The sequence below is a fragment of the Pipistrellus kuhlii genome, unplaced genomic scaffold, assembly GCF_014108245.1.
Source record: "Pipistrellus kuhlii isolate mPipKuh1 unplaced genomic scaffold, mPipKuh1.p scaffold_m20_p_3, whole genome shotgun sequence".
NCBI classification, from domain to species: Eukaryota; Metazoa; Chordata; class Mammalia; order Chiroptera; family Vespertilionidae; genus Pipistrellus; species Pipistrellus kuhlii.
In genome coordinates, this window is record NW_023425529.1 from 104,259,511 (window position 1) to 104,286,394 (window position 26,884).

The window sequence follows — 26,884 nt, forward strand, 5'->3', positions numbered from 1 at the left end:
AAATTGCACAAAGGCTGTTAGTGTTTCTAAGACTATCCCGGGCAGTAACAAGAAGTGCAGTCACCTTTGGTCTGACCCTTCCTCCCTCACTTATTTGGTATTTCTCCAAAGTTGCAAATGAAACATTAAAGTGAAAGGGGAACCCAAAGGTTGTCTCCAGACTCTTTAAGCCACCGTTCAGTCCACCTTCCCAGTGTGACCGGTTTACCAATGAAAATGCAGCATTACTGTAGCTTCAGGGGCACAGTTGTGTTTCCAAGTAAAAAGACTCCAGTGGTTCCTAAGCTGGCTGAGGAACAAGTTGCTGTGATGTGTAGTCTTTTCATAGCATATATCATATTGTATTGAAATCACTGGGATGTTTAATTTCTTTTCCTTACTGAACTTGAGTTTCAAAAGTAAGGACTACATATTCTTGATCATTGGTGATTCAGTTCCTGGCAGCTGGTAGGAAATGAAGAGTTGAATAAGTGAAATAATTCAACGAAAGTAACTATCATTTAATGTAAACTCTGACCTAGGAACTGTGGAGGTAGGAAGGCACTTGGAGATACCATGGCAAGCAAAAATATACACAGCATCACCACTCATGTGACTTATACACTGTTGGGGGAATATACATGAGTAAAATACTGTATTAATGAATAAATCCTGAAATTAAAATATGCGCTCTACAGATGAATAGCACAGTTCAATGAGAGCAGTTTAAAAAGAACATGACCTAGACTACTTATCCCTTTTGTTTTCTTGGTTTGTTTATTTTATAGATGTAGATGGAGGAAAACTAAACATGATTTATAGTTGATAGGAAGTATTAAAATAAAATAAATGGGAGAAGTTAATACTCACGAGGGACAATAGGATGAAATAACAAAGCACAATTCTGGAGAGGATAGGTAGAGCAGTGTTTTTCAACCTTTTTTGGGCAAAGGCACACTTGTTTCATGAAAAAAATCACGAGGCACACCACCATTAGAAAATGTTAAAAAATTTAACTCTGTGCCTATATTGACTATATATAAAGTAATTCTCTTGAATAGGAATCAAATAAACACAAAGAAAGTATTTTATAATGAAATATTAAGTAAACAAAATAGTGAAAAATTATAAAATTCTTGTCTTGTCTGCACCTACGGCACAGCAGGCAACGTGCCGCGGAACAGCGGTTGAAAAACGCTGAGGTAGAGGATAGGCGCTGGGTAAGAGAAAGAGTATGTCTTCTGAAACTACAAGAGGGAAAATTGAGAGTTGATGCTGCAGTTCATTACAAAATGCAGAATAAACATATTTCTTAAAATATGTTGTAATAATATAAATATGTATAAAAGTAACAGTTTAAAGAATTAGAAGTGGTTGGAAAGAGAATTAGAGGGTAAAATTGTTCTTGTTGCCATTTTTTGAGTACCACTTGACATTGTTAAATTGTGTGCACATTACTTTGGTAGAAGTAAAACAATTTATGATAATTTTTTTAAAAAGTAAATACTTCCCATAAAGAGAATTTTAGTTTGTTTTAATTACAACTCTGATTCAGCTGGGATTTTGTGTTGGTCATAGGTAACTAACTAGAAGTGTCTGTTTTTTCTCCTAAATAGGTTACAAACTCCCAGAACAACTTATTAGTCCTATTTGCACCCATGATTTGAGAATATTTTTACTTTATTAGAGTGTTTCTTCGCTATGTGTCCTTGCCCTAATACCACACTGATTTGAACTAGAGTGAGAATGAGTTTACTGTGTGCAGATCAAAGAAAAAAGGATAGGATGTACAAAGGTACAGTTCTATAAAAGCAGGTGCCTGGGAAAAGCATCAGTTGGAGGACTCCGACAGTAAAGAATGTTGAAAGCACAACAGAAGGTGTCATTAGTGAAGACTAAGACCTCCACACAGTCCTTTCTGGAGCAACTGCTGTGCTTCACAAGCTGTAACCCTGGTGACCAGACTCCGGGCCGGGATTGGTGCGGCCCTGGGGGCGGGGCGAGCGTCCGGGAGGCGGCTCGCGGCCCTCCTGCGCCATGCCGCCTGCCGCCGAGCCGCGGGCGCGCCGGCCCGGAGTCGGGGTGGGAGTTGTAGTGACTAGCTGCAGACATCCTCGTTGTGTCCTCCTGGGAAAGAGGAAGGGGTCATTTGGAGCTGGCAGTTTCCAACTTCCCGGGGGTCATTTGGAGTTCGGGTAAGCAGCCACCTGGCCGGCCTGGGGAAGGCGGAACGTGGCCTGCGCGTTCTCCGCGCCACACTGCCCCTTGGTCGCGCGTGCGCCCCTTGGTCGCGCGTGCGCCCCTTGGTCGCGCGTGCGCCCCTTGGTCGCGCGTGCGCCCCTTGGTCGCGCGTGCGCCCCTTGGTCGCGCGTGCGCCCCTTGGTCGCGCGTGCGCCCCTTGGTCGCGCGTGCGCCCCTTGGTCGCGCGTGCGCCCCTTGGTCGCGCGTGCGCCCCTTGGTCGCGCGTGCGCCCCTTGGTCGCGCGTGCGCCCCTTGGTCGCGCGTGCGCCCCTTGGTCGCGCGTGCGCCCCTTGTCCTTGCTTCTCTCGGATCGCGCCGGCGCCGGCACGGGGGCAAAGGATGTCCTCGTCTAGTGCTTTCATCTCCGCTCTGCTTCCTGGTTGGTTTGGGAGATGTGTTTTTTAAGGGCTTCCACAGAAGAGACACGAAGAGGTGTTTATAAACCCCGAGCAGGTCAGCGTTGCCAGTTAAAACATTTGCACTTCAAACGCCCGCAGATGTATTGACTAGTTCCTGCTTGTGGAGGTCCAGTTGCAGACTAGTGAAACTGAGTCTCCGTTTTCCCATCTTTAAAATGCAGAAGGAGCCGAAACCGGTTTGGCTCAGTGGTGGAGCGTCGGTCTGCGGACTGAAAGGTCCCGGGTTCGATTCCGGTCAAGGGCATGTACCTTGGTTGTGGGCACATCCCCCATAGGGGGTGTGCAAGAGGCAGCTGGTCGATGTTTCTCTCTCATTGACGTTTCTAACTCTCTCTCCCTCTCTCTTCCTCTCTGTAAAAAATTAATAAAGTATATTAAAAATAAATAAATAAAATGCAGAAGGAAAACGAGGTACTCTTGAAAGTCCCTCTCTTCTTTGAGATTCTGTGAGTTTTTTGATATATCAGACAAAGATGGGCAGTTTAGATGTAATTCTACACAGACTGAAGAAAGTCTGGTAAGTGAGAATAAGTTTCAAGTTAATAAATATCAGGTAAATAGCATCTTAAGCATTCAGACCCAGTGCTGCTTTTCCTTTAGTATAAAAAGTGGAGGAAATAGTGAATCTTTACGTTTTTGCCTCATCTTTACTGCTCTCCTGCAGATACACCCCCCTTGTTTTCAGACTATTTCAAATTGCAGACATCCAATTATACCACTCCTAAGAAGTTAAATATGTAACTAACAAATTTTTAAAAACATAACCCCAATATTATTTTCACACCTAACAAAATAATTCTTTAATATCATACCAAATCTTTGCCATTTTCCCCAGTTGTCTTGAAAATGTCTTTTTACTATTTTGTACCAGGGGATATCAAAGGAGAAGGGCACATATGCATGTGGTTAATAAAGTTTTACAATCTCTAACGCTAACCCTGCCACCCCCTTTTCCCCATGGTATGTTGAAGCCTATGGGTCCACCTATTTTTTTTTTTTTTATTGTTGAAAGTATTACATATGTCTTTTTTCCCCCATAGACCCATTCTAGCTGCCCACCCCCACCCCCACCCCCACCATAGGCCTTCACCACCCTATTGTTTGAGTCTTTGGGTTATGCATATACGCATACAAGTTCTTTGGTTAATTTCCCCTCTCTCCCCTACCTTTCCTCTGAGATTCCCCAGTCTGTTGTTCCATGTTCTAATTCCCTTTGTTCATCAGTTTATTTTGTTCATTAAATTCCACATATGAGTGATATCATGTGATACTTGTCTTTTTCTGTCTTATTTCGCTTAGCATAATGCTCTCCAGGTCTCAAAGGGTAAGAGATCCTTCTTTTTTACGCTGCAGAGTATAAACCATGATGTAAATGTGCACAGCTTTCTGGTCCACTCATCTGCTGATGGGCACTTGGGCTGTTTCCAGATCTTAGCTATTGTAAATTGTGCTGCTATGAGCATAGGGGTGCATACATTCTTTCTGTTGGTGTTTCACGTCTCTTAGGATATATTCCTAGAAGTGGATCACTGGGTCAGATAGCAGTTCCATTTTTAATTTTTTTAGAAGCTCCATACTATTTTCCATAATGCATTCCCACCAGCAGTGTAGTAGGGTTCCCTTTCTCCACATCCTCGCCAGCACTTGTCATTTGTTGATTTGTTGATGGTGGCCATTCTGACAAGTGTGAGGTGATACTTCATTGACATTTTAATTTGCATCTCTCTGGTGATCAGTAACTTTGAACATTTTTTCATATGTCTTCATTGGAGAAGTGTCTGTTCAGATCTTTTGCCCATCTTTTAATTGGATTGTTTTCCTTCTGTTAAGTTGTCTGAGTTCCTTATACTGTATATTTTGGATATTAACCCTTTATCAGTTGTACCATTGGCAAATATGTTCTCCCATACAGTGGGCTGGCTCCCTTTTCATTTTGTTGATGGTTTCTTTTGCTGTGCAGAAGTTTTTTTATTTTAATGTAGTCTCATTTGTTTATTTTTTCCTTATGTTTCCTTTGCCCTAGGGCTGTGGTCAGCAAACTGTGGCTTGAGAGCCACATGTGGCTATTTGGCCCCTTGAGTGTGGCTCTTCCACAAAATACCATGGCCTGGGTGAGTCAGTTTTGAAGAAGTGGCATTAGAAGAAGTTTAAGTTTAAAAAATTTGGCTCTCAAAAGAAATTTCAATTGTTGTTACGTTGATATTTGGCTCTGCTGACTAATGAGTTTGCCGACCCCTGGCCTAGGAGATGTGTGAGTAAACATGTTGCTATGAGTGATATCTGAGATTTTGCTGCCTATGGTTTCTTCGAGGATTTTTATGGTTGCATGACTTAAATTTAAGTCTTTTATCCATTTTGAGTTTATTCTTGTGTACGGTGTAAGTTGGTGGTTTACTTTCATTTTTTTGCATGGATCTGTCCAATTTTCCCAGAACCATTTATTTAAGAGACTGTTTGACTCCACTGTATGTTCGTGCCTCTTTTGTCAAATATTGAGTATAATGGCTTAGGTTGATTTCTGGGGTCTCTGTTCTGTTCTGTTCTGTTCTGTTCCATACCAGGGTGTTTTGATTACAGTGGCTTTGTAGTATAACTTGATATCTGGTATTGTGATCCCTTCAACTCTTCTTTCTCAAGATTGCTGTGGCTATTTGGGGACTTTTTTGGTTCCATATAATTTTTGGAGTATTCTAGTTCTGGTATTTTAATAGGGATTACATTTAATCTGTAGATTGCTTTGGATATAATATGGACATTTTAATGATGTTAATTCTACCAATCCATGAACACACTATATTCTTCCACTTGCTTATATCTTTATCTCTTTTTTCAATATTCTATAGTTTTTTGAGTACAAGACTTTTACCTCTTTGGTTAAGTTTATTCCTAAGTGTTTTATTTTTGTTGTTGCAATGGTAAATGAGATTGTTTGTTGAGTTTCTCTTTCTGAGATTTGATTACCCTCCTATTTAAGAAAAGGCTAATATGCAAATAGACCGAATGGCGAAACAATGGAACAACTGGTCGCTATGATGTGTGCTGACCACCAGGGGTGTGTGTGTGTGTGTATGTGTGTGTGTGTGTGCAAAACATGGTGGGCATGGGCAGCAGGTGGCAGAGCGTGGAACATGGTGGGCTTTGGCTGCAGCGGGATAGTGGAGTGGTGAGCAGGAGCGCCAGACAAAGGTGGAGCACTGGTCACTGTCATCGGGGCGAGCCTCTGGTGGTTACTGAAAAGTCTTTGCTCCGACCCAGCATACACACCTGCTGCTGGCACTGGCCCCGATCGCTCTGCACTGTCAGCAGATGCAAGCGGGGCTGGTCTCATCAGTGTGAGGCAGTGATGCTGGTGGGAGAAGGGCTGCCGGCAGACAGGGGACCAGAGTCTGTGGTGGGAGGGGCTGGGCGGGGGTGCAGAGGATGGGCCGAGACCTGCCTCTGTGTTCACTGCAGCCTACAGTTCCTTTCAAGATGCACAAATTTGTGAACTGGGCCCCTAGTTGGTATATAAAAATGCCATCCATTTCTGGGTGTTAATTTTATATCCTGCCAAGTTCATTTTTAAAGCTAGTATTTTTTTGTGGAGTCTTTAGGGTTTTCTATGTACAATATCATGTCATCTGCAAATAATGAGAGTTTTACTTTCTCCTTACCAATTTGGATGCCTTTTATTTCTTATTTGATCTTTGTGGCTGGGACTTCCAGTGCTATGTTGAATAAGAGTGGGGAAAGCAAACATTCTTGTCTTGTTCCTGTTCTTAGGGGAAATGGTTTTAGTGTTTGCCCATTGAGTATGATGTTGGCTGTAGGTTTGTCATATATGGCTTTAATTATTTTGAGATATGATTTCTCTATTCCCACTTTGCTGAGAGTTTTTATCAAAAATGGGTGTTGGATTTTGTCAAATGCTTTTTCTGCGTCTATTAATATGATCATGTGATTTTTGTATTTCAATCTGTTTATGTGATGTATTGCATTTATTGACTTGCGGAATATTATACCAACCTTGCATCCCTGGAATAAATCCCAATTGGTTTTTCTGTATGCTCTTTCTAATATATTCCTATACCTGATTTGCTCATAATTGGTTGAGGATTTTAGCATCTATGTTCATTGGGGATATTGGCTTATAGTTAACTTTGTAGTGTCTTTATCTGGTTTTGGAATTAGGATAATGTTGGCCTCATAAAAAGAGCTTGGGAGTGTTCCTCTTCTTGGATATTTTGGAATAATGTGAGGAGGATAGGTGTTAGTTGCTTTTTGAAGGTTTGGTAAAACTTCCCTGTGAAGTATTATGGACCAGTGATTTTGTTTGCTGGGATTTTTTTTTCCTGCTTCTATTTATCAGTTGTTATTGGCCTATTCAGTTTTTATTTTTATATTGTTTAAAGTATTACATATGGTAGTACATATATCCTCTTTCTCCTCCCCCCCCATTGACCTTCCCCAGCCTCCCCTATCCCCTGTCACATGCCTTCATCCCACCCCACCCCCATAACCTGTGTCCATTGGTTGTGCTTATATGCATGCATACAAGTCCTTTGGTTGATCTCTTCCCCCCATCCCCAATACTCCGCATCCTTCTGGCTGTAATTTGACAGTCTGTTCAGCTTTTTACTGCCTCTGTATCTTTTTGTTCATCAGGTTATAATGTTCTTTCTTTTCCATAAGTGAGTGAGTGAGATCATGTGTTATTTTTCTTTCATTGCCTGGCTTATTTCACTTACTTAACATAATGCTCTCCAGTTCCATCCATGCTGCTGCAAATCATAAGAATTCTTTCTTTTTTATAGCAGCGTAGTATTCCATTGTGTAGATGTACCATGGTTTTCTATCCACTCATCTGCTGATGGGCTTTGATGCTGTTTCCAGATCTTAGCTATGGTGAATTGTGCTGCTATGAACATAGGGGTGCATATATCCTTTCTAATTGGTGTTTCTAGTTTCTTGGGATATATTCCTAGAAGTGGGATTACTGGGTCAAATGGGAGTTCCATTTTCAGTTTTTTGAGGAAACTCGATACCATTCTCCACAGTGGCTGCATCAGTCTGCATTCCCACCAGCAGTATATGAGGGTTCCTTTTTCTCTGCATCCTCGACAACACTTATCATTTGTTGATTTGTTGATGATAGCCATTCTGACAGGTGTGAGATGGTACCGCATTGTTGTTTTGATTTGCATCTCTCGGATAATTAGTGACTTTGAGCATGTTTTCATGTGTCTCTTGGCCTTCTGTCTTCTTTAGAAAAGATTATATTTAGTTCTGTTGCCCATATTTTTATTGGATCATTTATCTTCCTTTTATTAAGTTGTATAAGTTGGCCTATTCAGGTTTCCTGATTCAATTTTGGGAGGTTGTATTTTTTTTTTTTAAATTTGTCCATTTCGTTCACATTGTCCAGCTTGTTGTATATAGTTGTTTACAGCATTTTCTTACAATCTTTGTATTTCTGCGGTATCAGTTGTTACTTCTCCACTTTTGTCTCTAATCTTATTTATTTGGGTCCTCTCTCTTTGCTGCTACTTCTTCTTTTTCTTCTTCTTCTTCTTACTATGAAAAAGTTTTTCTTTAATATCAATTATTTTTGTAAATTCCCACAACAGAAGGATTTGTTGAATACATATATGCTGTGAATGAGAAAACAAATTGAGGTGGTAAAACATACTCACAAGTAAGGTGGTTTGACAGAAACCACAGACTGACATCAAATGGACAAAAGCAGCACCACCAGGCTCCTCCTTGGGCTCCATTCCTCCTCTGGACAATCCATTGATCTGGGTGCTGACTGCTGCTCACCAACAGCACCTCATCCTGCTCGCTCCCGAAGCACAGGCACACCACCCACTTCTTGAAGCCCTCCTGGTCGTAGGTCCTCATCTTGTTGGGGTTGAACTTCATCATAGAGGCGGGCTCTGGTGGCCGCTTCTGCTCCAGACACTGCAGCGGGGCCTGGCCGCCGCCACCCCTCCAAGGAGAGGGGCCCAGGCGAGTTAAGCGCAGGGGTGTCAGGAGGCAAGGTAAGGGCGTGGGGTGGGCAGCGAGGCCAGTCAGTCCTGGAGCCGGGCGGCTGCTCCGACATGGGGCAAGGTGTGAGCATGGGTCGCTGGAGCCCAGGTACTGGGAAGGAAATGCCACCTCTGCTCCAGCGCCTGCTGCTCTCCATGAAGCCCGCCGCCCGCTCGCTTCTGCTCCCTCCTGCTGCTGCCGTTGCAACCTCCGCCCCGGGAAGAGCGAGGCTCCGGGGTCGCACCATGAGGAGGTAGTTGCAGAGACTCGCTCAGACTCTCTGTTTCTTGATGAATCTGGCTAATGGTTCATAATTCTTGTTTATCTTTTCAAAGAACCAGCTCTTGGTTTCATTGATTTTTTTTTTTTAAGATGCTATTTTTAGCTTCTGTGTCATTTATTTCTGGTCTAATATTTATTACTAGAGGCCTGGTGCCTGAAAAATTCATGCATTGGAGGGAGTGGGGTTCCTCAGCCCGGCCTGCCCCCTCTCACAGTGTGGGGGCCATCAGGGGCGGGAGGCAACCCAGCAATCGGGAAGGCAATGCCCATCACACCTCTGCTGATGCCACTGCCCTGCAGCAGTGCAAGCCTCAGCCGGCCCAATGCGGCTGGGGGCTGAGGGGACTGGGGTTTGGGAGGCAGGCATGCAGAGCGGGTGGACCTGCCTGTGCTGCACCTGCCACCCTGCAGGGCTGAGGGAACTGGGTGCTGCCATCTTGTGGCTGTGGGCATTGCCATCTTTGAGGGTGTGATAATCAATTAGCATATTCTCTCATTGGCTGTGGGTTCCGCCATCTGCGTGAGGGTGTGGTGATCAATTAGCATATTCCCTCTTATTTTGTAGGATTTCTTTCTATCTGTGCTTTTTTGTTTCCTCTTTGTAATTCTTTAAGCATTAGTTTATTTTTAACGAGGCCTGGTGCATGGAAATTCATGCACTCTGGGGGGTCCCTCAGCCCTGCCTGCACCCTCTCACAGTCTGGGACCCTTTGAGAGATATCTGACTGACGGCTTAGGCCTAGTCTCCAGGGGATCAGACCTAAGCTGGCAGTCAGACATCCCTCTGGCAGTCCAGGAGCCTTCGGGGGATGTCCAATATCCTTAGTGCTGCCACAGAGGTGGGAGAGGCTCCCGCCACTGCCGCTGGGCTGGCCAGCCATGAGCTGGCTTCTGGCTGAGAGGTGCTCCCCTGTGGAAGTACACTGACCACCAGGGAGCAGCTCCTGCGTTGGGAGCCAGTTGTTCATAGTGGCCAGTTGTTCCTGGTTGTTCTGCCGTTGGGGTCAATTTGCGTATTACCCTTTTATTATATAGGACTTATCTTCTTTCTTTTTTTTTTTTTTTAATATATTTTATTGATTTTGTACAGAGAGGAAGGGAGAGAGATAGAGAGTTAGAAACATCGATGAGAGAGAGTCATCGATCAGCTGCCTCTTGCACACCCCCTACTGGGGATATGCCGCAACCAAGGTACATGCCCTTGACCGGAATCGAACCCGGGACCTTTCAGTCCCCAAGCCGACGCTCTATCCATTGAGCCAAACTGGTCTTGGCTTATTTTATTTCTTGAGGTAAGCCTGTAGTGCTATGAACTTTCCTCTAGGACTGCTTTCACTGTGTCCTATAGATTTTGGGTTGTTGTGTGCTCATTTTAATTTGTTTCCAGGAAGTTTTTGATTTCTTTCTTGATCTCTTGGTAACCCATTCATTAATCAATAACATGCTATTTAGTCTCTATGTGTTGGAATGTTTTTGGGTATAATTGCTTTAGTTGATTTCTAATTTTATTCCATTGTGATCTGAGAAGATGCTTGATATGATTTAAATTTTCTTGAACTTGTAGAGACTTGCTTTATGCCCTAACATGTGGTCTGTCTTTGAGAATGACCCATGTGCACTCGAGAAGAATGTATATTCCATACCTTTGGGGTGAAGTGGTCTATAAATGTCAATTAAATCCATCTGATCCAGTGTATCATTTATAGTCACTTTCTTGTTAATTTTTTGTCTGGAAGATTTATCCAGTGAAGTCAGTGGGGTGTTAAAGTCCCCTACTATGACTGTATTTCTGTCAATCCTTCCCTTAGACTTCTCTAGAAGTTTAAAAATATATATATTTAGGTATTCCTTTATTGGGTGCATATGTGCTTATCAGGTTTATAAATTCTTTCAATCCCTTCATCTCATCCTGTGTGAGTCTTTTGTTCTGAGTTGGGTCTCTTGTAGACAGCACATAATTAGGTCATGTATTTGAATCCATTCAGCTATCCTATATCTTTTGATTGGAGCATTTAACCCTTTTACATTTAAGGTTATTGTTGATAGGTACTTATTTATTGCCATTTCACTTCTGTACCTATGTTTCTTTCTCTATTTCTTTTCATTACACTAGTCTCTTTAGCATTTCTTGCAATGATGGTTTGGTGATTATATACTCCTTTAGCCTTTTTTGGGGGGGAGGGGGTGGATCTGGGAAGCTCTTTATTTCACCATCAATTTTGAATGATTGTCTTGTTGGATATAGTAAGCTTAATTTCAGATCCTTGCATTTCATTACCTTGAATACATTATGCCATTTCCTTCTGGCCTGTAGAGTTTCTGATGAGAAATCAGGTGACAGCCTTATGGGAACTCCTGTGTAGGTTCTTCCTCCCTTTAAGATTTTCTCCTTGTCTTTAATTTTTGGCATTTTAATTACGATGTATCAGAGCGTGGGCCTTTTAGGGTTCTTCTTGCTTGGGACTCTGCCTCCTGAACTTGTGTGACTCCCTCCCCCGACCAGAATAGGGAAGTTTTCTGCCATTATTTATTCAAACACATTTTCTATCCCTTGCTAACTTTCATCTCCTTTTGGTATTCCAGTGATGTGAATATCATGTTTCATGTTGTTCCATAGCTCCCATAAACTGTCCCCTGTTTAAAAAAAAATTTTTTTTTCTTTTCTTTTTGGTTTTCTGATTGATTTTTTTCCCCTACCTTGTCTTCTAATTCGTTGATCTGGTCATTGGCTTCCTCTAATCTGCTGTGTATTCCTTCCAATGTGTTCTTTATTAGTGCTATGTCACTGTTCATAGTTTTTATGTCTTTATTCATATTGGTGAGCATCTCTGTCACCATTATTATGAATTCTATGTCTGATAAATTTGTTATCTCCATTTCATTTAGCTCTTCTGTAGAATTCTCTTGTTCTTTCATTTGAGGTTTGCTTTTTGTCTCCCCATTTTGGCTACCTATTAGATAGATCTGCTACAACTTCCAATGTCTAGTGCAGGACAATGTCAGATGCTGTTTGTGACTGGCCCTGAGACCCCTATTGAGTCCCCTGAGTCCACAGGTTGTGGCTCCCTCTGCTGGGGCTGAGTGCCTTTGGAAAGGACCATGGTGTGCACCATGGTCTGCTTTTCCTAATTTTTTGCCCAAGATTACATCACACAAATATTTAAAGCCTCTAAAGACCTGCCTCTGCCTTCCAGGGATCCCCTGAGTTTCCGCCTGACAGTCCAGATTCGCCTTGTAAGAGCGTGGGTGCCCCAGGGGCTCGCCTGGAACTGGATTGGGTCTTTGTATAATATTTTTAATCCCAGTGCAGTCGGAACTTGGATTAGTGCAGTCTGGAGCTTCCGACTCCTTCCGCTATGGAGAGGCCAAGGCAACCTCCGAAGTCAGACCTCTCTGCGTGTGCACACTTGCACACACACAAGCACCTACTGTGGCTCCCGGCTCCCCGAGTCTCCCAGTTTCTGAGTCTCCAGATGTCTTTCTCTACAGTCCAGACTCCACCCATATGAGTCTGGGTTTCAGTGCATTCGGGGGCTTCCTTTCCCCTCCCTCCAGCCAGGCACTCGGCTGCCCTTCTTCTCTGTGCGAGCGTCTCCCTACCTCAGCGCTTTGCGGCTCCCCTGATCTGTGAGCCTCTCTCCTCCTTTCTAGTTGTAGATTTTCCCACTCAGCCAGCTTTCCTGTGGTTTTGGATTATGTTCGTTCTGTCTTTTAGTTGTTTTGAGATTGTTGTGTGAGGCAGCAGTTTAGGCGCTTACCTAGGCTACCATTTTGGTTTCTCTTCGCTGGGGTGAATTGTTTTGAAGATGTCAATTAAGTCCATCTGATCTAATGAGTCATTTAGGATTGCTGTTTCTTTGCTGATTTGTTGTCTAGAAGATTTATCCAGTGATGTCAGTTGGGTATTAAAGTCCCCTTCTATGATCGTATTGCTGTCAATCTCTCCCTTGATATCTTCCACACGTTTTTATGTATTTGGGTGCTCCTGCATTGGGTGCATATATGTTTACCAGAGTTGTATCCTCTTGTTGTATCGATCTCTTTAGTATTATTAGGTGGCCTTCTTTATTTCTTGTTATGGCCTTCACTTTGAAGTCTATTTTGTCAGATATGAGTGTTGCTACCCCAGCTTTGTTGTTTTTCATTTCCATTTGCACAAGAGACATTTTTCCATCCCTTCACTTTCATTCTGTGTGAGTCTCTTGTTCTGAGGTGGGTCTCTTGTAGACAGCATGTATATGAGTCATGTTTTTTTATTCATTGAGCCACTCGGTGTCTGTTGATTGGAACATTTAGGCCATTTACGTTCAATGTTATTATTGATTGGTGCTTGTCTATAGCCATTTTTATATTTTGTGCTTTGTTCCTTCTTCCCTTTTGTTTTCCTCTTTTTACAACAGTCCCTTTAGCATTTCTTGCATTGCTGCATTGGTACTAATAAACTTAGCCTTTTTTTTCTCGTCTGTAAAACTCCTGATTTCCCCTTCAATTTTTAATGATAGCCTTGCTGTATAGAGTATTCTTAGATTCAGTCCCTTGCTTTGCATCACTTTATATACTTCCTTCCATTCCTTTTAGCCTGGTGTGTTTCTGTTGAGAAATCATTTGATAATCTGATGGGAAATCCATTGTAGGTAACTGTCTGTCTCTCTCCTACAGCCTTTAATATTTTCTCTTTGTCATTAATGTTTGCCATTGTAATTACGGTGTGTCTTGGTGTGGGTCTTTTTGGGTTTGTCTTGGTTGAGACTCCCTGTGCTTGTGTGACTTTTTTCTTCAAATCAGGGAAGTTTTCTGACATTATTTCTTCAAATAGGTTTTCTAACTCTTGCTCCTCTTCTTGTCCTTCTGGCAACCTATATACATATGTTGCTTTGCTTCATTTGTCCCAAAGCTCCCTCAGGCTCTCCTCCTGTCTTTTATTTTATTTTATTTGTTCTCTCTAATTGCAGTTCAGATTGCGTGTGTTTTGCTTGCCTGTCTTCTAATTTGGTAATTTAGTCTTCCGCTTCTTCTAGTCTACTGTTGAAAACTTCCATAGTGTTTTTAATTGTAGCAATATCACTATTTTCTTCTGATACTTATATAGGTTGTTGATTTTCTCAGATGAACTGTATGACTCTTAGCCTGAATTCTTTTTTTCTGACACATTGCATGCTTCTGTTTCATTTAGTTGCTTTTCTGGTGATTCCGCCTTTCCTTTCCTTTGTTGGTGGTTTTTCTGTCTCCCCATTTTTGCTCTCTCTGATGGATCTAGGTGTCGAGTCACGTGAGGCCTGTGGCTGCAGCTGTATGCTTGGCGGCGGGTTGCCTGGTCGTGGGTTGCAGTTGCTCCTCAGGCGGTTGCAGGCAGCGGCTGCTCCTTGTGCAGTCATGGAGCAACTGCTCCTTCCGTGGTTGCGGGGCTAGTGCTTCTTGCGTGGTCTTGGGCAGCAGCTTCTCTTGGGTAGCTGCTCCTTGCCTGGTAGCCGGGTGGCTCCTCCTTGGGTGGTTGTGGGTGGTGGCTGCTCCTTGGGTGGTTGCAGGCGGTGGCTGGTCCTAAGGTGGTCATGAGGCTGCTGTTCCTTATGTGGTTACGGATAGTGGCTGCTCCCTGGGGGAGGGTGTCCTGGGGCAGCTGCTCCTTGTGCGTTTGCGGGGAAGTTGTTCCTTGGCTGTCGCTGGTGGCACCTGCTCGCAGGTTGGCTGCTCCTCGGGTGGCTGTGGGTGGTGGCTGCTCCTTTTGGGGGTCATGGGACAGCAGCTACTCCTCAGGCACCTGTGGGCAGTGGCTTCTGGTGTGGTCTTGGTGCCCAGGGCTAAAGGGTCTGACTGGCAGGGGGGTAATGTGCTCCAGAATTCACAGTAGCCCTTACCAGGGAGGCTGGAGTCCCAGTGTCTGTGGGTTGGCAGCTGAGGCAGCAGGTAGCTGGCCAGAGTGGCTATAGGATCCTGGGTGGTGTCAGAGGGCCCCCTCAGAGGAGGTGAGGTGGGGCTCCCAGTCATAGCAGCTTTCCCTTTCAAGATGGCGTGGCCTCTGCGGCAGAGCCAGTGCTCTGTGAGTGATTACAGCAGTAGCAGAAGCTACCTGGCTAGGAGAGTCTGGTCTGCTAGCCCTCAAAGGTCTTGTGAGATGTAGCTGTCCCCCTCTCTCTCTCTCTCTCTCTCTCTCTCTCTCTCTCTCTCTCTCTCACACACACACACACACACACACACACACACACACCACATCCACACTCTTCTTTTGCTCCCTCCCTCACACTCTTTCCCTCAGTACCATCCTTCTGGTCACCATCCTAAATATTCATTTTTTTGTTATTCAATATGAAGTCCTTTTTCTCTCCTGATAACTAGACACAGGATATACAGAATGTCAAAGTTAGGGTTTGATTTGTTGTTTAAAGAATGAACCAATTACAGTTATTTTTGCTTTATGCTAGGAATATTTAGCCAAGTATTTCTGGCAGAAAATAAATTAAATGAATAGAATTGAATACAATAGTATGTCTCTGTTTTCCAGTGAAAGCTGGGAAGAATGTGCTCAAAGGGAAACCTGGGAAGAAGCAGCTCTTCACCTGAAAAACGTTCGCTTTGCCTCGGTTGTGAATTCTTTCATTGAGAAGGAGAATTACCATTATGTCACTATACTAATGAAGGGAGAGGTGGATGTGACTCATGATTCAGAACCTAAGAATGTAGAGCCTGAAAAAAATGAAGGTAAGAGAATTATCTATAGTAATGCATTTTTTAATTTTTTACACAAGTACTAATATATCTTCTGAAGGAATATTACATTATGTTGCTGCATAGATTTTCTTCACATTGAAATATAGATATACTTAAATCCTGAAATCACAAGGACATAACAGGAAAGAACTGGCACCTGAGTTGATTTGCATTTTGATTCTTCCTCTTAGAAATTTGTGATCTTGGAGAAGTTATTATCCTCTATGCCTCTTTTTTCTTCTGTGATAATAGTAACTACCTCAGATCAGTTGTTGTAAGGGGAAAATGAGTTAATACATTTCAGAACCTAGTGAGCACAGTTAGTATTCAGTAAGTGTTAGTTTTATTTTTAGTATTTAATTTTTTTACAAATTATAATTTTAAGTATAACATTTAATGTGTCTTTCTCAGTTTTATCACCTGTGCAAGAGAGATAATAAATTCTTTTATAGAGAATGATTTTTTTTCCCAACTTTTTTTATTTTTAATTTTTATTTTTTTTAAATCCTCACTTGAGGATATTTTTTTTTCAAATCAATCTTTATTGTTCATATTGTTACAAAGGTTCCTCATTTCTTCCCCCCTCCACCAGGTTCCCACCCCACCCTCTGCCTCCTCTTTATCCCTCATTGTCCTCATTCATAGGTGCAGTTTATGTTCAGTCTCTTCCTCCCTCCCTTTCCCCGATAGTAAATCCCTTTTCAGATAGTAAATCAGTTACTTAGCATTTTCTCATATCAATAATACCACCACATGCCCAATGATACATTTCACACAAAAGACATTTCCAAATAGGTCAACCAGCCTCATCCAGGCCCCACCCAAGGCACTCACAGATCAACACTCCAGCCCTATACTAACTCAACACATCCAGATCTATGCCTTCATCACTTGATTCAGCAGACCCTCAAGTTTCCCCAAAAGTTTCCAGCCATGTCTGAGAGGCAGCCGTGGGGCAGGGGCAGGCGAGGAGCGAGCTGTTCCGGGCCTGGCCTCTGTTGCTCTGGTTCGTTCCACAACCAGCTGCTCCGGGTCTGGTCACCGCCGCTCCCGACCTAGTTGCTCTGGACCTGGCTGCTGCTGCTCCGGACCTGGCCGCACCCGACCCGGCTGCTTTGGGCCCAGCTGCTCCGGGCCCGGCCGCTCCAGGCCTGGCCGCTCCCAGCCTGGCAGCCACTGCTCCGGGCCTGGCCGCTCCCAGCCTGGCAGCCACTGCTCCGGGCCTGGCTGCACCAGACCTGGCTGCTCCAGGCCTGGCTGCTCCCAGCTTGGCAACCGCTGCTCCGGGCCTGGCCGCACCAGACCCAGCTGCTCCGGGCCTGGCCGCTCCCAGCCTGGCAGCCGCTGCTCCAGGCCTGGCCGCTCCCAGCCTGGCAGCCGCTGCTCCAGGCCTGGCCGCTCCCAGCCTGGCAACCGCTGCTTTGAGCCTGGCTGCACCAGACCCGGCTGCTCCGGGCCTGGCCGTGCCCAGCCTGGCAGCCGCTGCTCTGGGCCTGGCCACACCAGACCCGGCTGCTCCGGGCCTGTCCGCTCCCAGCCTGGCAGCTGCTGCTCTGGGCCTGGCCGCACCAGACCCGGATGCTCTGGGCCCGGCTGCCTCGGGCCTGGCCCCTCCAAGTCTGGCCGCTCTCAGCCTGGATGCTCTGAGCTTGGCTACTGCTGTTCTGGGCCTGGCTGCTCCCAACCCGACTGCTCTGGGCCTGGCTTCTTCGGGCCCGGCCACTCCGGGTCTGGGTGTTCCTGGACTGGCCACCCTGGGCTTGGCTGCCTCCGCCTCAGGCCTGGCTGCCACTGCCCCAGGTCTGGCTGCTCCAGTGCTGGCTGTTGTTGCTCTGGTTCTGGCTGCTGCTGCTCTGGGGCCTGGCCGTTGCTGCTCCAGGCCCGGCTGCCACTGCCTTGTGCCTGGCCACTCTAGGCCTGGCCGCCGCTGTTCCAACATTCTGTCCTTTTTTTTTTAAAACACATTTATGTTGCAATGTTGGCTGGTGAGTTGAGTTCTGACTTAGTCTTTGATTTTTCAAGATCTTCTTTGTATTCTTTCTTAAGTAATTTTACTATCTTTTGCTCTCACTTGATTTCTTCACATTGAGAACTTTGGTTTCTTCCTCCTTGTCCTGGGAGCTCAGCAGGTTGGCCTGTGGCACCCCTTTGTTCTCCACGGGCTCCCGCGCTGCTCCAGCCTGTTGCCGAGGTCAGTGCCACCCAGGAAGCAGCCCCCGGCCTTGGCTCCGTTGCCCACGCTCAGAGGTCGATGGCTCAAGGCCCCCCCCAGCTCCTCCCCCCGGGGGCCCCATCGCCCGGCTGGCAGGGGCTCCTGCTCCCTGTCACATTCCTCCAGTCTGGAGCTTTTTTTTTTTTTCTCCTTCCCGCTAGGGGAGTCCAGGATCAGAGTCAACAGACTGTCCTCTGCGCGCAGTGCGCGCGACTCTGGGGGCTCCGCTTTTCGCCACTCCCCTGGGATTCCGCCTCACAGCCCCGTCTCCCCCTGCCCGAGCCTGGGTCCCCAGGGTCTGGTCCAGGACTGGGGTTCAGAGCAGTCCGGACTGAGGCTCAGCGCCACCAGAGGCTTTGTTTCTTCACGCTAGGTTAATCCAGCATCAGAGTCAACATTCAGTCCTCTGCGCGCAATGTGTGCGCGACTCCGGGGGCCCTGCTTTTCGCTGCTCACTTGGGATTCCGCCTCACAGCCCCGTCTCCCCCGCCGGAGCCTGGGTCCCCAGGGTCTGGCTCATAACTGGGGGTCAGCGCTGCCGGTTCGGGGGTTCAGCCCAGGCTGGGGGTTTTATTTCCTTCCTGCTAGGGAACACCAGGCAGCACCCAGCCCTCTCCTCCTCTCCGGCTGCGACCTCTCCGCGCGCGCGCGTGCATGCGAGCGCGCAGCATGTCTCCGTACCTTAGGCTTTTTTTCAGCTCCTCTGATTTTTCTTCTGGTTTTCTCTTTCCTTCTTGTTGTAGAATTTTCAGTCAGTCGACTACCTGTAGCTCTGGGCGATGTCCACTCTACATTTTAGTTGTATTCCATTGAAATTGTTGTGTGCTGCTGCGGTTAGGTGTCTACCCGAGCAGCCATCTTGGATCCTCCTCAAGGAAAATCTATAGAGAATGATTAACCTGACAAAACAGTTATCTGTTCCTTTTGTGTTTAATTGAGTGCTCTGGAAATTTTAATGGCAATAACTGATGTTTATTATTTACTCCACGTTAAGCATTCTTCTAAAGGGTTTACATGTTTCATTTCTTCAAATCTGATAAAACTCCATGAGAAAAGGAACTAAAGAGAAAAATATCAAACTTACTGATTATATTGTTTTCAATATGAAACTTTATTCAAGTGGTCTCATATAGTGGAAATATTTCATTTCTTTTCTCTTACAGAAGACTCTTTTCATTCAATAAATATTCACTGAGAACTGTGTGTTGGACATTGTTCTAGACAGACACTAAATAAACAGTGGAAGTCCCTGCCCTCCTGGGATTTACAACTTAGTAGGGGGAAAGGTGGCAAGGTAGCAGATATTTTATGATTGTAATGATAAGGAAGAGAAAGAAAAACTGTGTAAGGATAGTGGTGCATGTGTGCCATGTTAGGAACGGCCTTTATGAAGAGGACATGTATACAAAAGCCTGGAGGAAGTGATATTTATAGAATGAATAAATCATGTCTAACCCGTTTTATAGATTTGATTGGATGAACAGAAGCAAAGTTCTACCAAAAGGTCTATTGAGTCATACAAAATTTTTAAAAGGTAACTACTTGGAATCACCTAAAATGAACTATCAAAGTCTGAGCTGAGTTGTTTTTACTTACAATACGTCGGACACCAAATTCGTTTTTCCCCCCACATACCACCCAATTCTCCAACTCTCCAAAAATAATTGGATGGCTTATATTAATATTTCAGTTCAATTCTGACACCATCAGAGTTGCCATCCAAAAAGAGCTCTGTCCCACAGACTGCCCCACTTCCAACACCATGCAGAGGTCCTTGCCTCCTGTAATTCTGACCACAGCCAGGGTTCCCACAGCTCCCTTTCAAGTTCAATAATTTGCCAAAATGGCCCACAGAACGCAGAAAAATGTTTTACTTACATTACTAGTTTCTTATAAAGGATATAACTCAGGAACAGACAAGTGGAAGAGATGTGTAGGGTGAGGTGTCTGGGAGGGATAAGGAGCTTTCATGCTCTCTCCAGGTGGCATGCTACCCTCCCATCACCTTGGTGTGTTCACAAACTCGGAAGCTCTCCAAACTGAGTTGTGTAGTTTTTATGAAGGTTTTATTACATAGGAACTTATGATTGATTAAAATATTGTCTATTGGTGATTATCTCAATCTCCCTTTCCCTCTTCCCTAAGGTGGGACTAGATGGTAGGGCTGAAAGTTCCAACCCTCTAATCAGTCCTTGGTCTTTCTGGTGACCAGCCCCATCCTGAAGCTCTCTAGGGGCCCCGAGCTACCAGTCATCTTATTAGCATAAACTGTGGTTGAAAGGGATATTTTATGGATAACCAAGATGATTCATCTCTATCACTCAGGACATTAAAAAGGGTTTAGGTACTTTGTGCCAGGAAAAAGGAATGAAGACCAAATGTATATATTTCTTATATTTCTTACACACTAAGAAATGCCTCAAAAGTATCCAGAGGTCTTCAGTTGGCCTAGGATACATTTTTCATGCCTAAAGAAGTGGAAGGCTGCCTGGCCGGCATGGCTCAGTGGTTGAGCGTCAAACTATGAACCATGAGATCCTGGTTCGATTCCTGGTCAGGGCACATGCCCGGGTTGCAGGCTTGATTCCTAGTAGGAGGCATGCAAGAGGCAGCTGATCAATGATTCTCTCTCATTATTGATGTTTCTAACTATCCCTCTTCCTTCCTCTCAGAAATCAATAAAAAATAGAAATAAAAAAATAAAAAAAAAGTGGAAGGCAGGAGAAGTAGGTAAGAAATGGCTTAGTGGTTCATTGGGAGTATCCTCTACAAGTCCCTCTTATCTTTCACATCCCTAATTATCTCACGTAAAATAAGGAACTGGAGAGTGGAGAGCCCAGAACAATAATAGTGGAAACAAAAACCAGTAGTCTGACACTCTGAAGCTGTAGGGAGAAGCAGTTAATTGACTCTTTAGTATTAAATTTAAATATGCATATTTCCATTTTAGTTCTTTTGGTAGAACTCAATTTACTGTTTTTGAAGAAAAATATATTACATAACCTGGCCAGCATGGTTCAGTGGTTGAGTGTTGACATGTGAACCAGCAGGTTATGGTTCAGTTCCTGGTCAAAGCACATGCCTGGGTTGTGGGCTTGATCTCTGGTCCTAGGAAGTGGGGGGTGCAGGAGGCAGCCAATCAATGATTCTATCTCATCATTGATGTTTCTATCTCTCCCTTTCTCTCTCTGAGATAAATAAAAACATTAAAAAATTTAAAAATATATTACATATAACCAAAATTTTTAAAATTAGTTTTGAAGTATAATTTATTCAGGTAATAAGCACTGATTATTATTATTATTTTAAGACTAGAGACCCAGTGCATGAAATTAGTGCACATGGGAGAGGGTTTCTTGGCCTGGATTGCAAGAGGGCGTAGGCTAGGCACGATTGGGGCTGGGAAGGGCCATGAGAGGTTGACCAGCTGTGGAGGGACCATGGGAGGGCTCCAGGGCACGTCCGGCCCGTCTTGCTCAGTCCTGATCGGATGGACCCCAGCAGCAAGCTAACCTGCCAGTTGGAACGTCTGCCCCTTGGTTGTCAGTACATGTTATAGTGAGCTGTTGAGCGGCCTTAGCATATCATTAGCGTATTAATGCTTTGCTTGGTTGAATGGCTGACCAGACACTTAGCATATTAGGCTTTTATTATATACTAGAGGCCTGGTGCATGAAATTTGTGCACAGGGGGTGTGTCCCTCAGCCCAGCCTGCACCATCTCCAATCTGCGACCCCTTGAGGGATGTCCAACTGCCCATTTAGGATCCGAGGGATGTCCAACTGCCCATTTAGGCCCGATCCTAAACGGGCAGTTGGACATCCCTCTCACAGTCCATGACTGCTGCTCACAATCCCAACTTCTCGCCTGCCTGCCTTCCTGATTGCCCCTAACCACTTCTGCCTGTCAGGCTGATAACCCCCTAACAACTCCCCTGCCAGCCTGATTGCTCCTAACTGCCTTCCCCTGCAGGTCTGGTTCCTCCCAACTGCCCTCCTCTGCTGGCCATCTTGTGTGTTGGAGGGATGGTCAGTTTGCTTATTACTCTTTTGTTAGATAGAATGATAGGGCCCTCAAAATTTCCTTATGTTTATCTTTTCTATGGGCAAACTGTCCTGAGATTAGAAGAGAAAAATATGGTGAAAATAGATGTGTGTGTGTGTGTGTGTGTGTGTGTGTGTGTGTGTGTGTGTTATGCTTAGTATCCTTCACAAGAAGCAGATACAGAAACCATTTATTAGAGAAGGTACTGAGAAGAAAGCACCAAAGTCACTGACTACGACAGCCTTTAGTCACAAGCGTCATTCACCCTGCTGGCCCTCTTTCTATTTTTCGGTTGTTCTCCTGCCTGTCTTGCCTTTGAGTTGGCAAACCCTGACTCAAATAATAACTTCTCATCTTCCTCTTCTGAGCTGCAGACTTATATTTCTAGTTGCCGTCTAGATATCTTTTGCTAATGCTCAGAAGTTATCTCAAATTTAGCTCAATAATTCAATTTCAAGTCATACTTTTCTTCCTTTAATGAACTTTGAATCTATAAAGAACAGACATTTTGGCTCATTCATTTTTGACTCTTCCAGGCATGACACTATGCCTGGCTTGTAATCAGTGCTAGAATATGTTGAAGAAAGGAACAAAGGAATGAATATGCAAGCAAACCTCTTCCTGTGAGGTTCTCTAATAGAGTATCTAGATTGGCCTACTTTTTTGTTTTATACATTTTTTATCCTCACCCCAGGATATATTTATTTTTAGAAAGAGAGGAGGAAGAGAAAGGAGAGGGAAAGGGAGGGGAGGGGAGGGGGCCATTGATGTGAGAAACATACATAACACCCAGAATCTAATGCGCAGCCTAGGTATGCACTGACTAGGAATGGAATTCTCAGCATTTTGGCGTACAGGACCATGCTTCAACTGGAGCCACCTGGCGAGGCCTACTTTTTAAATAACTTCTAAAAAATTACTGTTCTATTTTGCTACTATATTACTGTATATATTCTTCCCCCCAAAATATAGTAATTTTAAGTAGTTTAAATATATATTGTGATTCTTTTTATTCATTTACATAATCTTTTGAACTTGTCCGCCTACGTTTTGTTGAGTCTCTGACTTGCTAGTAAGCTCAAATCAAGCGGTGTGATTTTATAAGCCCAAGTTACTAGCATCAAATCAGAGATGGTCAGAAACACTTGTTCCTCTTTCCATCTCTTAATAACAATATAGCAGAAATTATTTTCACTTTTTCCCCATTTGCAACCTAACCAAGGTGCAATGCTTGGTGAGTATTTTATTTATAAGGTAGAGATACAGTCTCTGTTCCGTGTTCATCAGGTGCTGGGATACACTTAACAGACAGCTCTCTTGAGACTCAGTTAACTTACCATCTTGTAACACTTTGTTGGGCAATCTCTCTCTCTCTCTCCCTGCCCCTCTCCTCTCTCTGTTAGTGTGTGCTCACAGTTGCTAATTAGCCCTTCCTGAACTTACTCAAATTTCATAGATTATCTGTTCCCTGCCTTCCCAGAGTAAAACTACATATTCTATTTATAGCCTGAGAAATAGTTGATGGAAGAAACAGTATTTATACATAGATACATTCATGTATTCATAAAGAAACTTACTTAGAACATAGAGTATGCATCTTACTATCAGGATCCTATATAATAAAAAGCTAATATGCAAATTGTCCCCTCAACCAGGAATTCAAGCAGGAGTTCCACCAGGAGGTGGGGTGGGCCAGCCAACCACCCTCCGGCCCTCTCCCGAGCCATTCCCACCCCCTAATGGGGGTGGGTGTGGCCGGCCAGCCACCTGCGGCCCCTCCCCTGCCCGGCCCAGGCAATCGGCCCGATTGGGGCAGGCTGGCTGGACCCCCACCTGTGCACGAATTTGTACATCAGGCCTCTAGTATTTATATATTCACCTATCATGAGCATCTGTGCTTTATGTTACTTAAATAAAAGAAATGCCATTTCCCTAGAATATTTTTTCTAGGATTTCATGTATTTTACAACTAACAGACACTGTTAATATCTTTTTTGCTAAAATAGCTTAAAAAAATGAGTCCTCTCTATATTTGTCTTTCAATCTTAAGACATACCATGGCACAGAATATTTTTTATTCTCTGTATAGTTTCCATTACTTTTTGTGAGAGATGGAGGAGAAATTAGAAATTCTGTAATCTACCTTAATATTTTAGGTGAGGGAACTGGTATATTTTAATGTAGTGTATCCTGTAGTATATCAAGTTCTGTGCATTTTGGTTAGCCAGATATTTAAATGAAAATTGAATCAAACTATATCTGCATTTTACCACAATGTGGATCTTGTAAACTTGGCTTCATGTTCAAATAATGGCATATTTGAAATGATTACATTTTCTTTTTTAAGATCATCATTCCAAACGCAAATTATTTGCATAGCATCACTATTGTACCTTCTTTTATAGGTAGGAGATTATTTTTAAATTTAATTTTTAAAGTATAGGTTAACTTGCCAAAATAAATAACCTTTGTTTCCTTTCAAATTAAGTAAGTTGATTTGGTATCTTTGTTTTTTAGGTTGGGAGTGGGTTCCTTGGGAAGAATTTCCTCCACTGGACCAGCTTTTCTGGGCACTACGTTGTTTAAAGGAACAAGGTTATGATCCATTTAAAGAAGATTTGGACCATCTGGTAGGATACAAAGGAAATCATCTCTGGATGAACAAGATTAACTGATTAAAAAAAAAAAAAAAAAAAAAAAGACAAAATAAGGTCCAGAGAATGAAAAATACCTGTATTTCAGAACAACTCCATTTTATCTAAAAAGTCCCATATCATTACCAGTTTGTTTTCAGTCTCTTAATGTGCTTACCACCCTTTCAGGCAATACGTATGAAAAATTTACTGGGATTATATTATGATTTATATCCAGACTCAGAACATGTATTAAATGGTGATATTGTGATTAATCTGCTTTCCATATTTCACTGATATTTTCTGTGTAGTTTGTCATTATCAACTTGCATGGAGTGTAGTAGAATTTGCCTTAGTGTTTCAATTCAAATAGAGATCCTAATTCAGATGCTAACACTATATGCCTGAAATAGAATATATCATGTTTGGTGATTTTTCTCTTCTGTTTTATCTAAGACAAAAGGTTTTTGGTAATATATTGTGATAGTCCTATTAACTAGAGTGAACAGAACAGGTTATTAGGGTATATTTCCTTGGTTTCTGATTGGGAATGTAAACCAAGAGAAGTGAGAAATACCTCCTAGGATTTGTTTTCTATCATTAGCAAGCCATCTAATTTTGGATTTCTCTCTTAATCTCCCTGAGATCCAGTATCCTTAATGTAAAATAGGGAGATTAGGCTAGAGCAGTGGTTCTCAAATGTGATTTGGGGAAGTCCTTGAGCCCTTGGAAAAATACTCAACATCCAAGCTGTTTTTTTTTAATACTAAGACATGATATGCCTTTTTTACTCCTTTTCTAAGTGTACTGAGGAGTTTTTCAATACTACGTGATTTGTGCTAATAGACTGAATGCAAAAGCAGATATGAGAATTCAGTTCTCTTCTGTTAAACCACATATTTGCAAAAATGTAAGACAGTGCCTTTTTCATTTTTGTTTGTTTGTTTTAGAAAATGATATTTTTCATAAAAATTATTTAACATTTGATCGGTTTTATTTGTAAATGAATTAATAACATTTTAAAAATATTTCCAGTTTTAATTCTTAATATGATAAACTAGTAGCCCAGCACAGGAATCCGTGTGCCAGTAGCTCTGCCACCCTCCTGTAGCTCCCTCTGTTCCCCCACCTAGCTAGCTGCTCTGCCCCTCCGGTAGCTCTCTGCTGCCGCTTGTAGCTTGTTGCCCACCGGATCTGTGATCCGGTCTTTACAAGGTTCGTCATTACGCTTCACGTTGATCATTTGCATATTACATCTTTATTATATAGGATGTCACTGATAAAATCCTACAAAAACAAAAACTCTTTGGGGTACTCAGTAATTTTTAAGAATATAAAGGGATTCAAATAAAAAAGTTTAAGAACTGCTGGATTAGATCACAAGTTTACTTCTTTTTCTTTATGAACTCACTTCTATAAAATCCTATGCTTCTTTGAGAGCTGGTTACATTTAAATTTTTCCCTTTAAAAAGACTCAAGTATTACTATAACACATGCTACAAAAGAATCTTTTCTCCAAAAACTGGATATAATTTTTTAAGTTTTTAATTGCTTGCTTTTTCAAAATTATATGTGTATATTGTATAATTCACTACTTATAAATTTAATTTTCTATTAATTTTCACATACGTTTCTTGATATTAGAAAGTTTGAGGAGTTCAACTATAGTAAATATATATTCCTTGAATTTCAGATAAACTGATGAATGCCACACAGCTTTCTGCTCCTGTTTGATTACTCCATAGCTTTCTGTGGCTTGCTCATTATTTTTACTCCCTTCTTCAGTTGACTTAATCCCTGTCCCTGCTTCGCCCTGCATGGTAGACATGTGAGGCTAGATAAGAACCCAGACAAGTCCTATAGGTGAAACTCTACCATAGTTTTATTTAAAATGCCGTTGGTTAGAAATTTATTGAGATATCTATTCTGTACTTTTTAAAAAAATTCTTTATTGCTGAAAGTATTACATGTGTCTCCTTTTCCCCCATTGACCTAACCCCGCCTGCTCCTGCCCCCCAGCACATGCCCTCATTCCCCCTACTATGCTGTACTTTTCTAAGCAGATATTTTATAGCTTCAAAAACTTGTCATAAACCTATTGAGTTTTACCAGGTCTTCTACTTTAAATTTTTAGTAGATAGAATAAGGAGTTTGGGAGGGTTTTTTGTTTTGTTTTTCCCAACTAGACATGAAGGTTTATTACAATGGAAAGAAAAAACTAATCAAACTCTTATTTATAGAAAAAAAAAAGATAAGTTTTATAATAGAAGGGAATTGCATTTACCTCAACATCTAATATTCTCAGTTGGTGTCCAGTAATCACTTGGTAAATATATCTGTAAGTAAGTGAATGAATGGAG

At 43.1% G+C, this 26,884-nt stretch overlaps 1 protein-coding gene across 1 annotated transcript; it reads left to right on the top strand.

Annotated features, from left to right (window-relative positions):
* Positions 1 to 1,966: 1,966 nt before the first annotated feature.
* On the top strand, positions 1,967 to 25,438 carry NUDT15 (nudix hydrolase 15). The gene is made up of 3 exons (XM_036456249.2): positions 1,967 to 2,174; positions 15,430 to 15,626; positions 24,409 to 25,438. The coding sequence occupies exons 1-3, from the start codon at positions 2,017 to 2,019 to the stop codon at positions 24,564 to 24,566; spliced, it is 513 nt and encodes a 170-aa protein (XP_036312142.1). The 5' UTR covers positions 1,967 to 2,016; the 3' UTR covers positions 24,567 to 25,438.
* The last annotated feature ends 1,446 nt before the right edge of the window (positions 25,439 to 26,884 follow it).

What these genes read in the sequence shown, in the direction of transcription:
- NUDT15 (XM_036456249.2), top strand. Translation starts at nt 2,017, where the DNA reads ATGCCGCCTGCCGCCGAGCCGCGGGCGCGCCGGCCCGGAGTCGGGGTG. An exon ending in GGGGGTCATTTGGAGTTCGG is followed by an intron (nt 2,175 to 15,429) that starts GTAAGCAGCCAC and finishes TCTGTTTTCCAG; the next exon opens with TGAAAGCTGGGAAGAATGTG. An exon ending in AGAGCCTGAAAAAAATGAAG is followed by an intron (nt 15,627 to 24,408) that starts GTAAGAGAATTA and finishes TTTGTTTTTTAG; the next exon opens with GTTGGGAGTGGGTTCCTTGG.